At 33.0% G+C, this 16,892-nt stretch overlaps 3 protein-coding genes across 4 annotated transcripts; 1 reads left to right on the top strand and 2 right to left on the bottom strand.

Annotated features, from left to right (window-relative positions):
• The first annotated feature begins 4,035 nt into the window (after positions 1–4,035).
• Positions 4,036–5,471, top strand: LOC114757006 (uncharacterized). Its single transcript, XM_028945997.1, has one exon. The coding sequence runs from the start codon at positions 4,141–4,143 to the stop codon at positions 5,119–5,121; it is 981 nt and encodes a 326-aa protein (XP_028801830.1). The 5' UTR covers positions 4,036–4,140; the 3' UTR covers positions 5,122–5,471.
• A 369-nt stretch (positions 5,472–5,840) lies between these two features.
• Positions 5,841–13,074, bottom strand: LOC114756999 (spermidine synthase-like). 2 transcript variants are annotated; one of them, XM_028945990.1, is made up of 11 exons: positions 13,064–13,074; positions 9,492–9,780; positions 8,448–8,524; positions 8,223–8,345; positions 7,618–7,722; positions 7,338–7,410; positions 7,182–7,253; positions 6,910–7,105; positions 6,354–6,480; positions 6,155–6,265; positions 5,841–6,119 (listed from the first exon to the last, which is right to left on the bottom strand). In XM_028945990.1, exons 2-10 carry the CDS (start codon positions 9,673–9,675, stop codon positions 6,200–6,202), a joined length of 1,023 nt encoding a protein of 340 aa, XP_028801823.1. In that variant the 5' UTR covers positions 9,676–9,780; positions 13,064–13,074; the 3' UTR covers positions 5,841–6,119; positions 6,155–6,199. The 2 variants fall into 2 exon arrangements, with proteins under 2 accessions (XP_028801823.1, XP_028801822.1); XM_028945989.1 differs by having other exon boundaries at positions 5,841–6,265.
• Positions 13,075–13,356: 282 nt separating this feature from the next.
• Positions 13,357–15,011, bottom strand: LOC114757001 (probable xyloglucan endotransglucosylase/hydrolase protein 33). The gene is made up of 4 exons (XM_028945991.1): positions 14,777–15,011; positions 14,580–14,680; positions 14,280–14,488; positions 13,357–13,759 (listed from the first exon to the last, which is right to left on the bottom strand). The coding sequence occupies exons 1-4, from the start codon at positions 15,009–15,011 to the stop codon at positions 13,357–13,359; spliced, it is 948 nt and encodes a 315-aa protein (XP_028801824.1).
• Positions 15,012–16,892: the final 1,881 nt, after the last annotated feature.

Genomic DNA, 16,892 nt, shown 5'->3' with positions numbered 1-16,892 from the left:
CTGATCACTTGAGGCCAATGATTAGGCTGAATAGTTTCTTTCAATGCAATTTTTGCATGAGAATATAGGTTTTGATTCATCTACGGACCCATTATTTCGTTGTGCACATGGGACACCATCTTTTGTTCTCTCCCAAACAATAAGGCAACATACTTATCCAACAGCGAGTCGTATTTTGTTTAATGGATCGTATTGTAGAAAGTGCAGAAATAAACTTACGTTCGTACATACATATATGTCTTTTATGCACTACTTTAGAAATCTTCTATGGCAAGACAGGGCCACACAGGATTGACAGAAATGATTCTCTCTTGGGAGGTGCCTAACGGTTGCAAAGGAATATTCCTGGAAGACAAGATGTTAACATGACTGTTCTGTTGTTCGTTTGTGTAGCCTTTTAAGGCGTTATTTTCCTCAAGCTTCGGCTTGCCTTTCCATGTTAAAAAAAGAAAAAGAAATCTTCTGTTGCCGTATCTAAAAAGTTCAAATGCAAACCCCCCCCAAAAAAAAAGGGTAAAACAGGCTGGCCCTGTAATTCTACAGGCATGATAATACCTGAAAAACTTAGAATCTTGTGCGCATAAGAGCATCATTGTTTTTACTTTTATCTCTTCTCTGTAATTGTTTTTTTACTATTAAAAAGTTTCATTAAAAATTTTGTTCAAATTGCAATAAAATTTTTTTATTAGGTTATTACTTTGCATGAAAAAAAAATTTCTATATAAATGTTTGAATTGGTTATACTGAGGATATCTAGTAACTTGAGATTAATTATAGGATTACAAATTTGAACCTTTTATGATTGTTTTGCAAATTTTTGGGTCAAAAAAATATAGATAGACTACCTAAACTTGAAGATTATGTATGTATGTAGTACGCACAGATAGATAGATAAACCTATATTACAAACGTGCATGGGATTGAACTGAACCAAATGTATATAGTGATACACACAAGGGAATAGACTGACACTGAACTAAATATCACTTAGCATATTGGGAATGGTAAGACGACTAGATTCTAGCTTGATTATTGAGTTGGTGAAGTGGGTCCTCTCAAATACCTTACTTTCACAGATGTATCAGAGACCGAACTTAACAAGACAATCAACGATTGATTACATTACTAGCTAGGGAGAATGGGACCGGACTAAATTCCAACACCTGCTTCCAAGAAGCCTGAATTTACAAATCGCTGCAACTGGTCCCCCTTAAGAGCCTCAGTCAGACGACTTATGCTACTGGAACCTAACCGCCAATGGAGCCTTCACAGTTCATTCGGTGTGTCAAGCCAATCACCAATTTGATTATGAAATTCCCGGAAAATGCTGGAATTGGATCTGGAAGAGGCCTGGGGTTCAAAGGATTCACACTTTTCTTTGGCTAGCCAAGAAGAATAGACTCCTTTCTAATTCAGAGCGATTGAGAAGGAACTTGTGATTTGAGCCATATAGCAGTCGAGGACCTTGACCACATTCTTGGTTTTTGTCCCACAGTGCAGGCATGCTGGCTGCAATTAATACCCCATGACGAAACCCAGGAATTCTTCTCCAAACCTTTTGAAGACTGGCTACTTCGGAATCTCAATCCTCAATGCATGGGAACTCATTGGCAGCTCACTTTTGGCACGCTATGTTGGAAACTTTGGGACAACTGGAACAAGCGCATATTTGCCGATGATATCTTTTTCCCAGAAAACATCATTATTTTTGTCCAATCTCTTGTTATTCACACCTCTAATGCGAGGAGGCTCTTAGATGCTGTTGCTAGCTCCAACTAATTGCCTGTATGTTTAACCTGAACTTCTTGTATATATCTTAGCAATACATTCTCTTTATACTCCCAAAAAAAAAAAAAAGGAATAGACTGACGTTTTGTTTTTTTGTTTTTATCAAAAAGATAATAATTACATCACCGATTCAATTTCATCACTTTTGTTTGTCGTACACAGAGTTATCTAACTTCTCCTTGGCTGTGAATATCTTAAATTCTTGGCATTATCAAAATGAAATGGATATAATGTAATAATGACAAGAAACGGGGAAGATACCAGTTTGCGTAAATCTTGACTCAGAAGTTGGGTTTAGATAATAACGACTCTCAAATTAGCCCATTAAGTAGAGACTCAATCTGCAATCCTTTTAATAGTCAGTTGGTTCCCCATCACAGTTCTGACTAACTCAGAAATTATGATGGATTTTAAATTATTAGTTATTAAATTTATTAATATGTTTTTAACTTACCTTTGAGAAGGTCACGGAGCAAAGGTACATTACTTATGAGGCAAGAGACTCACATGTAAGCATGATTAACTCATCCATGGTTTTGATAGCTTAAGCACGACGTTTCGAGTTTGAGCTGTGTGAATGAAGAAAACATTTTTAAAACAACTACTTCTAATTAAGCCCGATCATGCTTGGATATGATCCAATCAGATTAGTTATATAAAAAGGCAGAAAATACCTTTAGGAGAACTACTAGTAATTGAACTAGACAATGCTCGAATCTAACCTAGTTAGATAGCCATATAAAAAAATTTGTTACTTGGACTTGCGTTTTCTTTTGAGCAGCATCTGTGAATTGAGGTCATGCTATAAGTAATAATTCATAATGTTTTCATTATTTAATCTACAAGTTCTTATAGTTTCAATCAATTTTGAATTAGATCCTTATAGTTTTTTTTTATTAGGTTCTTATACTTTTATTTGTTTTTAATTAGGTCGTTGCACTCACTTTTCTTTTTATTAAGTCCTTATAATTTCACTAAATTTTTAATAAGGTCCATGTAGTTTTAATTTTTATTTATTAATTAAATATAAACTTAATTAAATAGATTAATACTGAAATATAAAATATTAATAATTAAATTAAATTAATAATTAGATAATAAAAAAAGTATAATAATTCATTATTTTTAGAATATTATTCTTTATAAACTAATATTAAATAATATATACTATTTTATGTTTATAGAATAGTACTATTAGAATTTATAAAATAAAGAATAAAAAATTCAGGGACTTAATTAAAAATAAGGTAAACTTATAAAGACTTGATAAAAAGAAAAACAAATGTAAGGACCTAATTAAAAACAAGTAAAAGTATAAGGACCTGATAAAAAAGTAAAAAACTATAAGGACCTGATTTAAAATTAGTTGAAACTATAAAGACTTACAGATTAATTAATGTTTTAAATTTAAGTGTCTTCATTGAACTTACTCATCTCTTTATGATATATTCTCTCTTTTATTTGGTGTAGTGTCTGTACTCTTAATTCAATAGATAGATCAATTTAAAATATAAATTGTTTAGCAAACGTGCAGCTCGTATTAAATTCTATGCATATTTTTATTGGATCATTTTTTCAGTTTTATCTCTTTATTTCTATCTCTTATCTATGTTAGTTTTCTGTTTGAATTTAAATGTTTAATTTCTCACCTAAAATTCTCTTCAAATCAATAATGAAAAAAAGTTCCTACCAGGTTATTATGCTGCATGGGAAAAAATATATAGTTTCTATACAAGTGCTTAAATTGATTATTACTAAGAACAACTAGTAACTTGAGATTAATTATTTATTATAGAGTTATAATTTTGAACATTTCATATAATTTTGGGTTGAAAAAATATAGAACAAATATGCCTAAACTTGAAGATTTTAAAATATGGAGACATAAAAATATGCAAACATAGATTAAAATCAAACTGAACTAAACAGAAGTAAAACCAAAAAAATGAATCTGATTTTTTTTAAATACTGTAGAAGGATAGACTTAAACAAAAATAAGAATAAAATAGTGCATCCCTTATCATTGAATAATTCACACCAACCGCTTCATAAGTCAAATAATGTACAGAGTCAACGTACATGAAAATAATGACTAGATTAGGGGCCAGCGTTCAGAACTTTCAGTTTTGGGCTCGTTTGTGACGCCAATTTATGCCCAAGTCATAACCACATGCAAGGAAAAAGACCAAGTCTTTGCCTCAAATCTGATTTCTCAAGTCAACTCAAGTGTTGCCCCAAAAAAGAAGAAACAAGGGAAGATAGTCGTTTGTGTGAATCTGAACTTAGCATTAAGCTTGGTTTCTTAGAACATCATCAGAAGTTGGGTTTTGGAATTTGAAATCTGAGAGAGATATGGAGAGTGAAAACAAACAAGTTATGCAGCAGGATAAGAAGCAGAAGAAGAAGGAGCTTGAGGTCTTCGATATCCTAAAGGAAGCTGTTGGCTTAATCTTTCTTAAGAACATCAACTTCATCATCTTCACCTTCCTCTGTTCGCTTCCACTCTTCTGTTTCATGGTTTACTTCGAAACCTTCCTCCAAGAAACTCTAGCTGAAACCTCAGACATTCTCAACATACCACCTGATTACTCGCGATATTATCATCGTTCGTATCCAGACGAAATCCTTGGAAGATTCAGTAAAAATTATGTCCTTAAGCTGATTCAACTCGGATTAATCTACTTGGTGCCTCTCCATGTCTTAGATCTCTGCTCTGCAATTGTTACTATTGATTTGGCATCAAAGCTACGTTCAGGAGAGAAGCATATGAATCTCAAGGACATGTTTCAGAAATGCATTGACACAACCAACTTGGGAGGCACGTTTATAACTTCCATATTTGTGCAGTTCTTAACTAACTGTCATATGCTTGGATTACTATTTATAGTCACCATCTACTTAGTTGTGTTGAGATATGTCAGTTTCTATGGGCTATTCGCAGTAATTTGCAGTCTGGGTTTTGCAAAACTGTTAGGAATGTATTTAGAATGGAGTGCTACGTGGAACATGAGTATTGTGATCTCAGTATTGGAAGGGATTCATGGGATTGATGCGTTAGTACTTTCTGGTTATTTCAACAGAGGCTGTCAGAGGAGAGGGCTGTTTCTGATGCTTTTTTTCTTTGCCTGGGGACAATTTTTAAGGATTCCATGCCTGTACATAGGATGCTACAAAGAGGGGAATGGAATCATAGTACAGGCAGGATTGTTCTGTGTGGTGAATCTGCTGAAATGGGTGGCCTGTATGATCTATTTCCATGAGTGCAAGGAAAGGAAAGTGAAGAAGAAGGTTGATGAGGAACTGGGCAAAGACACTGAAGCTGTTCATGAATGAAAGAACTAATTGGTGGCCACAAAGTGAATGGTGCAGTTTATTTGATATAAGAACTAAGATTGGGCTACTGGCAATCAAGCTTGAGAAAGAGATTAGTAATTACTCTCATCTAGTTGAGTAAGGAGTTATATTTATCTCTATTGTTATAAATAATCTGAAATATCTATGTGTATATATATATATCATAAAACATCAGTTGTTTCTTATCAAATTTCAACCTGCTCATCCCATGAAGGCTTCAAGAGTAGTTGTGTTTGCTTTCTATCTGCCGTTCCCAGATGCATGTGGTATTGGTATGTAAAACTTTGTTTGTATGATTGGTTTAAACAATATAAACAGGCCAAACCAAATCTCTGAGTTTTTGTGTGTGTGTGTGTTTTGAATTACAAAGGTTCAAATCCATGTTTGATTTGCTGACACGTTTAAGGCTATATTTATATGTAGCTTTTTTATATACTTAAATATTAGAATAATCAAATATGACAAGTGCATGATTTTCTATAATACCATAAAAGGTGGATGATTAAACTGGTGAACCATAAATTGGTTTTGTTTTGATTACAGATATAACAGACTGCGTATAAATCTTCCCTTTGTTTAATAATTAGTTCAGTTTATCTATCATTTTATGGGAGAAGTCTACGATGAGATTCGTAAGTTTTACCACAGAACTATCTAAGTGAAAGCAAGACGAATTTGTTTTTCTCAAGAAATCAGACTGATAGATAATAAGCAGAATACAAAAATTGACTAACCACATCGTTCATAAGCCAGTAGCAAGCAAGACAGATAGCAAATCATAAGAATGCATTCTTATTTGAACAAGAAGGTGAACAATTGGCATGAAACGAGAAGGTTTATTAATAGCTCAACTAATTCCAACATCACCAATCATTTTTTCATAAAGAAACATAGGTTAGTTCATTCCAAGTATCCTCTGCATAAGTCTTACTAGCTGATGTTGAATTCGAGTCCTAAATTATTTGGTGATTCATTGATAGGCAAACCACTCTAGTAAGAAAGGGAAGGTAGCTTTCTGCAACAGTTAACATGCTCCTCCAGAATCTGGAAAATATTCTCAATTTGCTGTAGAATCGATCGCTCTCCTGGCAAACGATGGCAGGCAAAATGCCGCTGCATGAATCTGAATAGAAACGAGAGGACTTATGAATAAAGACTGTCAAAAGGTACCAATTTGAATATAAGAGAAAATGGTTGAAACAGAAGCAGACCTCAGAGTTGTAAAACTTGAGCGGCCTTACTGATTTCTGATTATCATTAGCATCTATGGGGTTCACTGGACGCTTGAAATCGACAGGAGGTCCTTCGGTTGAGCAAAGCATAAAACCAATTACCCCACTGAAAAGGAACAATAAAAGCAACATCAGCGTGGATACTCATTTTCAAGTTATTAAAACAGAGTTCTCCTGCAAGGCAGCATACAGATTGAGACAAGTCAATTTTAGAATGACCTTTTCCTAGAAGAATAGTAAAGAGTAAACTTATCACTTGGGTCCCTAAAAAATGCATTCTCCATCATCAGTACTCGAAACAAAATAACCATATCATTTTTTTTTACCAAAAAAAAAAAAAAAAACCATATCATTCTACTTCGATATCATTCTGTCATGAATTTGAATTGATGATTGGGAAGAGCTCAAGACATTACCATATTAAAAACAATTGTAGTTAAAATGATGGTAATTGAATTTTAAGGGATATATTGGTGGCTCATACATCTCTGAAGGACTCACAATAGTTCAGTCAAAACAAAAATTATAACAATACCTTGGGTATGTGGGAACTGAAGTCCAAGCATATTCAACAGAGCCTTTAAATATCTGGCGACAATTGGCAACAATGCCCTCAATAATATGCATATGAAGCCATATACTTTCAGCCTGAGTGCTCACAACTCCTCCAGGACGAAGAGCCTTCGCAACCAACTCAAAAAAGGGTTTCTCAAAAAGCTCCTGAGCAGGACCTGGATAATATCTCATATGTTTAGATAATAAATTAAATTGCCATTGACGAACCAAAATTTTAGAGGACACACATACCTATAGGGTCAGATGAGTCAACTATAACTGCATCATAAGTTCCTGTAGGAACATCTTTCAAAAAGGCAACTCCTAAACCATTGAGACAAGTGACAATGAGATGAATTCTCCAAAAAGAGCAAGTATTTATGAAAAATAATACGAAGATGATCATACCATCACCAATATGAAGTGTTACACGTGGATCATCAAACCCTACAGCTACTTCAGGGAAAAATTGTTTGGAAACCTGTAATTATGAGCTTAATTTAACACTTAGCATGCAGCTGCCAGAAGCCACTGAGCTCAACAATATAATCATTTCGAGACAAAGTAAAAAAGAATCAGCATGTAATAAGTAATATTTCTTCAGTAAATTACCACTCAGCTGAGAAAATACACGGATGAGTGAAGTAATGCATGAAAAAATAGAGTAGAGGCCTGAGTCGTTACTCACATCAACAACCATTTTGTCAATTTCGCAAATGTCTATCTTCTCAACAGAAGAATGCCGTGCAACTTCCCGCAAGACTCCACCATCTCCCCCACCAATAACCAAAACCTAAGAAAGAAAATTGCAATGAGGAAAATAATAACTAAAACAATATAACCAGCTAATCATTCCCCAACAGCAAAATGTATCCCTATTTGACTTCAAACATGTCTATGTTCATTATATCCCTCAAATTTTGTTTTAAAACAAAACCAAGACTGGTTCTGGCCAGCCATAAATTAGATGTTTCCCCTAATTCCATAGTGTTAGCCTCAACTCAAACTATTGCCATTCAGCAAACTATCTGTGAAAGGCTATGGTCAACTCAGGCACAAATCAATAGGAAATGAAACTAATGTTGCCAATCTAAATATAACGAATGGTGCTGCATATATTATGCCATGGTTAGATCAATAAGATATGCTCATTACCAATTCTTCTAAGCTTCGGGATGAATTCATATACTACTTCACAGTACTTTGAGCGACTTGTCAACCAACAAATGTTAGGTAACAGAGAAAAAAAATGTAAACAATACATATAGTAGAATTTTGGAATTATCTGAGGACCTTTTTGGGATTTGGAATGGAGCATAGAGGAAGATGTGTGATCATTTCCTGGTATGCACATTCATCTCTTTCAGTGAGCTGAATCACACCATCCAAAACAAGAACCTTTCCGTATGATGATGACTGTGAAAAAATTGACAGCATTGCATTGTAAATAGAGAAAGGGCCGTGAAAATGGTATAAAGAAAAAATAACTTAATATGCTGAAACTGAAGCCTCCTGTACCTGGAAGACCATCACATTCTGGTAATCAGACTTCCCTTGGAATAGGATCTTTTCAACTTTTAAAGAGTGTGCCTCTCCTGCAAAATAACAACCAAGTTCCAAACCATAAATATAATCACAAAGGTAGATCCATAAGATCTGGCTTACATCTCCAGTGTATCAGTAATGCTCTGACCTTGCCAAACTACGGCTGTAAGATGCAGAGATATTCATTTCACAGAAGACAAAACAATTAACGTACGACAGTCGCTAACAGAAATTATGTATACTTGTATAGACGCCTGAGCAAAGGAAATAGTCCTTCATTGGTGCATAGGACAAAATTACAGAGAGTAATAAAATTCTTTCTTTTTTATAGTATGCGACAATGCATATATTTCATGAGCACAGAAAGAAGTGATAACAGTTGCATCTACCCAAAAATTAACTTCTATCTGGTGCAAGGTACCAAGCCGAACCGCGGCTCTCATATGTGCAGACATCAAAATCAGAGCAACAAACAAAAAAAAAATGTGCTCAGCGAATCTGGTGAGCAGATAAGGGAGAAATCAAACTTGCAAATGTAAGTATAAAACATGACAACCATTAAAAACAACTTGCCTGTAGTAGCAATTAGGGGGACATTATTGAAGACTCGCTAGCGGTGGTTATACTTTCGGGCACATTCAGACAGTCAATTATTATCAATCCTCAAAAATGCTTAATTATCATATTAGGGAAAAGCAAATGATGCAAAATAGACAGAAATCAAGAAAAGCAAACAGCTTCCGTAAAAAGAGAAAAGTCCTGGCCAACTGACACCAAAACAAGTAATCAACTAAATCACCTAAAACTATAGTGTGTGCTTTCGCGCAGGCACGAATCTACAAGAAATGGAACCAGGAATTATTATTAATGATTAATATCAATTATCAATGATTAATGGTCTATCTTCGTATCCTCATATGAGAAAGAATGGTAACGTGTTCTTGTATTAGCAACCAAACAGGGGAAAGGAGGCAGCTTCTGAAAACATCATATAAAGGGTTTTGAGAGAGAACTAACCCGGCCACATTGAGCTAACTTCGGAGAACCAGCCAGGAATCACTGAAGACATAAAATCAGGATGCTTGCCACCATTCATGTCTGTCTCCATGGAAACGGTAGAAGCAGAGACCCCATTCTCTTCGTCTTCCCTCTGCCTCTTCGCAGGCAAATCGCAAGACTCAACGACACTCTCTTCAGCCATGGCTTCCCCACCTAGCTGTGTCAAAGAAAATCTCAATTATTGAGCCTTTGGAACTCCAAAAGCAATGATTTTGATAGACTTCACTACAAGGGACGACCCAACACTCTTGGCATGGTGTAATATGAAGCGAGTTGGAAAAAAAGAATCACATAAAGACTGTGTGGGGTACGTTGGAAAGTAAAAGAATCTGCTTTGAAGGGAAAGCGTTTGATTGGTGCGGGAATTGAGGCGAGGAATGAAAGGGAAGAAAATTTTATATCCAAACAAAGCCTTAAGAAATGCATGTTACGTGTTACTTTTTGCCAAGTACAAGGAAAATGATAGAGCTCTCGATTAGGGTTTTCCTTTGGGATTTGGTGCTCTTCGCAATTTGCATTTTGCACCATCTGGGTTCCCTCGTTTTTGTGGTCAGGGACGGATCCAAAACGAAATGGTATAAATATTTAAAATATATAGATCTTTAGGAGAATGACAGGAAAAAAAAACTGAAAATTATAAATCTCAAATTAGGTTTGATAACATAGTTTTATTTGGTATTGATAAATCTGAAATTGCAAATGACAATAAATTTTTGTTAACATTTCTTATTTGGCATTTACAAAATTCCAGCTGTTTTTTTTGTCATTGTCCCTAAATGTTTTTCTTAAAATTTTTACCTAATTATAATTTAGTCCCTACTTTTAACTTGATGCACCTTAATATTTATACCTTTAACTTAATTCGATTCCTAAATTTTAATTTACAAATTTATAATCTTAATCATTTATACTTTAAGTCCCTAAATTTCATAAAATACATAATTTTATTTTTTTTAAATACAAGAACTAATTTTTAAAACTTTTAAACTATAGATACTAAGTTGTATAGAGTGTGGATGACGAAACAGCCAAAACTATGAGTGCTGCGTACACCAAGTTAAAATAAAAAGATTAAGTTACAGTCCAGTTAAAATTATAAAGATAAAAGATTTTCTTAAAAACAAAGCAACAAGAAAAAGTAAAAATATATGGCGAAAATTTTAATATCAGGGTCTCTTGATGCTTACCATCTACATTCACATTAGTTAAAAACCACTATGGCTTCCCAGTGTAAAGCAATTTGATGCCAAGAATAATATTAATATTAGCAAAAATTGCAGCAAGCCATATAGGCTAAATTATATAAAATCCTTCTGAATTTTATGTCATATATAAATAATCTTCGCAATCCTTAAAATTCATGGACCTTGAAAGTTTACATTTATATTGATAACTCTTATCCTATTAGTTTTGTTCATTATTTATTTGCAAATAGTTCAAAGTTTAAGAACTTTATTTGCATGCAAAATTCAACTTCAATTGTTTTTTTTGGGGGAAAAAACTGAGTTCTTCATTGAAGAAAGAGGGACTAGATAGATAACCTGAAAACTCGAAGGTTGGACTGTGTATTCATAGGCGGACGTTGTATTTATAGAGAGAGAATATTTTAGGAAGGTAAAATATTTGCATTTTCTGAAAATAAGACATTCCATGATACTTATCAATTACTCGGATGCTTAAATGTATGACATATTTCACATGTTTATCAAATTTTTTTTATATTAACCCTATTGATATTTTTTCAATAATAATCAAGTGAGAGAGGGAGGGAGGGATGAAAGGAATTAAAGAAGATGATTAAGGTGTTTTAGAAAAAAACATATTATATTAACTAATTTAACTAACATATTTGATATACTCAAATTAGTTAATTAAACTCTACATACATTAAAGACCGGAGGAGTAATATATTATGATAGATTTACTACAGTCTTCCCAATATCTTAGTTAATAAGATAATATATGATTTGGATTTACTATTATTAAATCTTCTTATATAGTTACAATACCAGAAAATAAATCAAGTTCTAATTAATTTAGCAAAAAGCCTCATTTGATATTCTCACCCATAAAGGACCTAACAAATCTAAATAGGGTTGATTAAATATTTAAATTTTAGAAAGATGTCATTTCAAAAGAAAATTTTTTGTCAAACATTATTTTTAATCCCAAATTTTTTTTCTAACTTTCTACTTTTGATCCATAATTTCATTTTAGTTCAAATTCGCAAAAAAGGTAGCATCTATTATAGCTTTAGATAAAAATTTACAAATTGAACGAGATGCTCAAGTGATGACTTAGATCTTACGTTTCACTTGCCTTTTCTTCTCCTAACAAGTCCAAGGCTTCTACATTAAGTTCATTCATGGCCCACTCAACCTTGTTTTAGAAAAACAACTATGGAAGGAGCTTATTTCTCACAGCTGGTATGGATGAATCGTTTTCATTTAGCGACTAACAATGTCTTAAATATGATTATCTTAAGGAGCCTATTTCTCACAACTTGATGAATCTTTTTCATTTAGTGACTAATAATGTTTCAAGTATGATTACCTCCAAGAGAATATTTGTACCCAGCCAAAAAAAAAAAACCTTGTTTTAAAAAGGCGTTGATAACTTAATATCATTCCTTCAGATTTATTAAAAGGCAATCACTTTATTTTTCCAGCATAAAAGTTCTACTGAGAATCAATAGTCAAACAATATTCTAAAAATGATATTATTCTTTTGTTCAGACAATTAACCAATCACAGAATATAGGCATTTTTTTCCTTTTCTAAAGTATTATTCCTAGGTCAACTGAATTTGATAAATAAGAATATTATCTTCACCATAATTGAAATTTAACTATATTTTTTTAATATATTTTTCTACATATTTTATATTGATGATATATTTTTGACATGCCATCATTTGTTTATAAAATCCTGTCATAGATTGTCACCTGTGAGGGCAAGATTGATGACATTTTAAAATATAACATGGTCAAAGACCAAAATGCATGCTATATAGACCTACTATTTTTCATGACAATAAAATATTCTTTTTTTTTTCTTCTGAATTTGATACTTTAGTTTCAAGCTTTGTGACTTTAGAATTAAGTGGGAAATCTCTTTTTGCTGTACATGTGTGGATATGCTGAGCTAGATCAGGCACTTTGCATTATTCTTTGATTTACATCTTTATATTATGTTCCCCTTTTCACTATTCTCTAGTCAAGTTCATACAAAACAAGACAACAATTAATCTGTCATATAAGACCTCTAATAAGCTGTATAATTCACAAGTCAGTAACTTAGCTGAATGCATCTAATAAAACTTATAACAAGTAGCATTATTTATATTTATTTTTTCCTCTGTCTTGTCTAACAAAAAGAAATCACCCGTTTCTCTTTAATGGTAAATTAATGGTAAGTAGAATAACTCCTGCAACTTTGGTGATTCAAACTCATTAATTTCCTAACTACTTGAAAGCTTATTAAAAAAAAAACAATGAAGAGTGGAAGTTATGGGGTGAAAAAGAGCAGTACTTTCATATTACTTGGGAGACATACATATTATTGAAGATATACTTCAATTGATGCTTGCATCGTGCAGCATTTTTCATCATAAATACTTAGCATGCACATTACTTGATGAATTAGAGCAGACACATAAATAAAAATGCTTCCTTTCGAATTGACTTTTTACTGTGTTATCAGTTTAATACCCATTCTTGACCCATAAAATAGAATTACAACATTCCTCATGCTTCCCCATTATAGAGAGGGGAAAAAAACAATGACAGAAAAAAAAGTAAACATTTCAAAATAGCTTATGCACCTTAGTGGCATTCTGGTGGTAAAACTTTGAACCTGGGTCTGTCATTACAGTAAGAGTAAAACATTAATTTCCTTCTTGCCCAGTCCATGGCTTCAATCTGCTGCTGTGACAGCTTTGTAAACTCTGGTCCATTAACTGGGTCCAATGAGCTTGAAGAAATGACCTCGCCACAAGAAGGCACTGTGGATTCTGTGGGATTTGATTTGCAGCCAGTGAGTTCCATTTCTGTAAATGAAACAACAAAAGGACCATACTTATAATTAACTGGGTATTTTCCTCCATGAGTGGCCCATTTTGAACCATCCCATATTGTGGCATGCACTGACATTGGCTTTGATGGGTATATAGAAGGGTATTTGCTGCCGTGTGTGAACTCCCTCACTGGTATGTTGTCCACCAAGAAACTACAAGATTCAGAGACATCAAGATAAATATATAAGTTCTATAGCAAGTTGCGCTATTCACAAACCAAAAAATAGTGCGACTCATTTTTCAAATTCCCATAATGCATGAAAAAACATGTCTAGTTCTGGTTATATCAAAATTGTTTTCAAAATTTTGCTGAAGTTTTAGTTCTGCTTCTCAAGTTTAAAAGCTTGTACTTGAGTCTTTTATAGTCTTGGGAAAAAATCACTCATTAAAATCCTATCAATACTGTTAAAATTCAATTAACATGGCTAGTCATTTATTATATTGTCACTCTAATATGGATGATTGAAACTAAAAATTTGATTATTTGGTATCTGAATATTTAATGCTTAACGGGCACATGGTTGGTCATGTCAGCAAAATCTAGCAATATAGTGATGGACTTTCATTGAAAACATAACCGAATTAAGAGAAAACTTTAGTAAGAATCTAGGTACTCAGAGTAAATTTAACATTTTCTCCTGTCTTTTAAGGTTGAAACATGATTTGCCTTACACGGTGTGATAGTTGTTCCAAAGTATGCTGTAATGGTGATACTGCTGTGTTGGGTCAAACCAGAGATAGAACTTCTCTTCTCTTCCTGTGCTGACACTCCCATTGGCATATATATTTGTCTGAATGACCCAGTCGTTTCTCTTGTCATGACCAAGCAGTTCAATGTCTATCTCATCATGGTTGTGAGGGAACACATCTGCATTCGACAGCTGAGATTTCCTCTTGTTAATTCTTCAGAAGCTATAGTCTCATAAACATTTCAAAGATGAAATTATTAGAGAGATTAGAGAAGAAGCTTACATAGAAGGCTACTACAACTCCAGATGACTGACCAGCGGGTAACTTGATGGCAGCGCTGAAGAATCCATAGTAGTATCTGGTTCGCGAGACCACACCAGAGCCTGAGAAACAACAGGAACTCAAATGGGTATCACAAAAAGCTCTCAAAGATTAAAACTTTATGCATTGATTTGAGCAAGCATCATCATGATTGTAACCTGAAGTTTTGTCCAGAGCCAGAGTGGCCATGGACCCATTATTCAGAAACTTGATATTTGAGGCACCAAAGGATTTAGAAAACCAAAGATCAACTAGAACATGAGGAAAAGAATCCGTTAAAGGAGTGACACTTGGAGCGGTATAATAATGCCTTTCATGAGAACAAACACAAAGTACTAGGCAAAGAATTATCATCAGAACTGAGAGAACATGCTTTTGCTGCCATAATGCCATGTTTAGTGCAGAGATGAAGAAGAAACATGGCAGGTTGGTGAATTATATAATGGAAGAGGATCAGTGATGATCTTAATCTCTGCTTAGTTGTTTGCCAGCTGGCTACCTCTTTTTTAGTGTCTTCTTTGGGGTGGGAAATGCATGTGTGTATGTTGGCTCTAGCTGATGAAAAGATAGAAGGAAGTTGGGTCAAGACTACTCTAAATTTCTTGTATGAAGTTAAGAATGATGACTCTGATTACTGGTACAAAGACAAGTATTAAATGCATGGCATGGCAAGTTAACTCAAGTAGGTAGCTAAATTAACTTAGGTCAAGACTTGGAATTTTTCATAGGCAAGGTTTGGAATTCCTTGTTAAGCATGGAATTCTGTGTTTGTTGGTTAATGGTTGTGGTTAGGATTCATTAGAATTTAGGAAGTGAGTAATTTATTTGAAGATGACGAGTAAAGCGCCTTTGTTTATTATTTTAGAGAAGTACTAAAATGAACTCTGTTTTTTTTTTTTTTGGGCATCAGATTATCAAAACATAGTCAATGAATCAATGGGAGGAGGATTTCATGGGCAAGAGAGATTCAGTACAATCCCACATTAATGATCCTTCTGGTACAATGAAAGACTTTTTTTACCTCTTAAGAAGTGAAGGGAAAAAAAATGAATGGAGGTGCATTTTAAAGATATATTTTAAATGAAATAGCTTTATAATTTTTATATGATATATATAAGTTGTGTAAACTTTGTGACTTAAAAAAAATCATTCATAAATTCCAAAATTTTAGTTGAGAAAAATAAAAAGATCATCTAATCAACTTTTTAGGTAATGAAATTGGATTGCTAGTAATTTCCAACACAATTTCAACAATTTATACTCCTCCGGTTCTAAATATAAGACACATTTTGTTGTGTAAATTACACTATAAAAGGGATCTTATATTTAGGACCGGATGAATTATTATGGTTTTCATTTTTTTCTAAGGTTTGTAAATAAAGTTTTAAGATTTATAGAATGTGCACGTTTTATGATAAATTTGTAATTAATATTTCTAAAACTTATAATTGAATGGTGTACTGTATACTCTACGTTAGATTTTTTTTTTATATGATTTTAGTTTATAATTATATACTCTCTCCAATGCAAAATATAAAAGTTAATTAGGATTAATTTGCTCATCTCAACCCATTTTATATCTTTAATTTATATATATATTTTTAAAACTAATCATTTTGATTGCACATATGAATAAGGGGGTTTCCATAAAAAAAGAAAAGGTGAAAGCGCAAATAATTAAAGATGATATTTTATGAAAAACAATCTATATATTTTTAATAAATAACTAATTTAATTTTTTTAATTTTTAAAAATTAGTTATCTAACTTTTATATTAATATAATTTTATATAAGTGTATCATTCGATTTTTTTTTTTTTTTTGTTTAATTCCATGATGGTGTTAATGTCATTCTCCTTAAGATCTTTTTCACACGATACAAGTTACAACTAGCGTGATTCCAAATCCAAGCTCATGAGACTGGGACCTGTTAGTGGGGCTGTTTTAAAAAGTTAGAGGTCTGTGAAAAGGACAATTTTAATTAGCTGATGGATAAAGACCGTGATGGGATATCTCACCTGAAATGTCTCTGCATTCATACTCCCGATGCACACTAGTTTATGAATGTAATCTTTTTTCAATTGTTACAAATTTAGTTACTGATGATAAAGATGATCTTATTTATAAGCTAATAAATAATATTTTATAATTAAAACAGAAGATAATATTATAGACTCATTTCAGTATATAGAATTAATATGGTAGTCTAGAGACACTAACAAATGTTTTTTTAACTGATACTTAACTAAATAGTTTTTTTAATATCTTAAAATTA

The sequence above is a fragment of the Neltuma alba genome, unplaced genomic scaffold (assembly GCF_004799145.2).
Source record: "Neltuma alba isolate B1F8T4 unplaced genomic scaffold, ASM479914v2 tig00010557_pilon, whole genome shotgun sequence".
Taxonomy (NCBI): Eukaryota; Viridiplantae; Streptophyta; class Magnoliopsida; order Fabales; family Fabaceae; genus Neltuma; species Neltuma alba.
The sequence above is the reverse complement of the archived record's forward strand: the minus strand, read 5'-3'. Positions and strand labels throughout refer to the sequence as shown.

Excerpts from the sequence above, each read along its gene's own strand:
- LOC114757006 (XM_028945997.1), top strand. The coding sequence starts at position 4,141 with ATGGAGAGTGAAAACAAACAAGTTATGCAGCAGGATAAGAAGCAGAAG.
- LOC114756999 (XM_028945989.1), bottom strand. The coding sequence starts at position 9,675 with ATGGCTGAAGAGAGTGTCGTTGAGTCTTGCGATTTGCCTGCGAAGAGG. Across the intron at positions 8,346-8,447 it reads AGAATGTGATGGTCTTCCAG|TCATCATCATACGGAAAGGT; the intron begins GTACAGGAGGCT and ends ATTTTTTCACAG. Across the intron at positions 7,254-7,337 it reads AACACTTCATATTGGTGATG|GAGTTGCCTTTTTGAAAGAT; the intron begins GTATGATCATCT and ends TCAATGGTTTAG.
- LOC114757001 (XM_028945991.1), bottom strand. The coding sequence starts at position 15,011 with ATGGCATTATGGCAGCAAAAGCATGTTCTCTCAGTTCTGATGATAATT. Across the intron at positions 14,681-14,776 it reads GGCTCTGGACAAAACTTCAG|GCTCTGGTGTGGTCTCGCGA; the intron begins GTTACAATCATG and ends GTTGTTTCTCAG. Across the intron at positions 14,489-14,579 it reads GAGTTGTAGTAGCCTTCTAT|CTGTCGAATGCAGATGTGTT; the intron begins GTAAGCTTCTTC and ends AGGAAATCTCAG.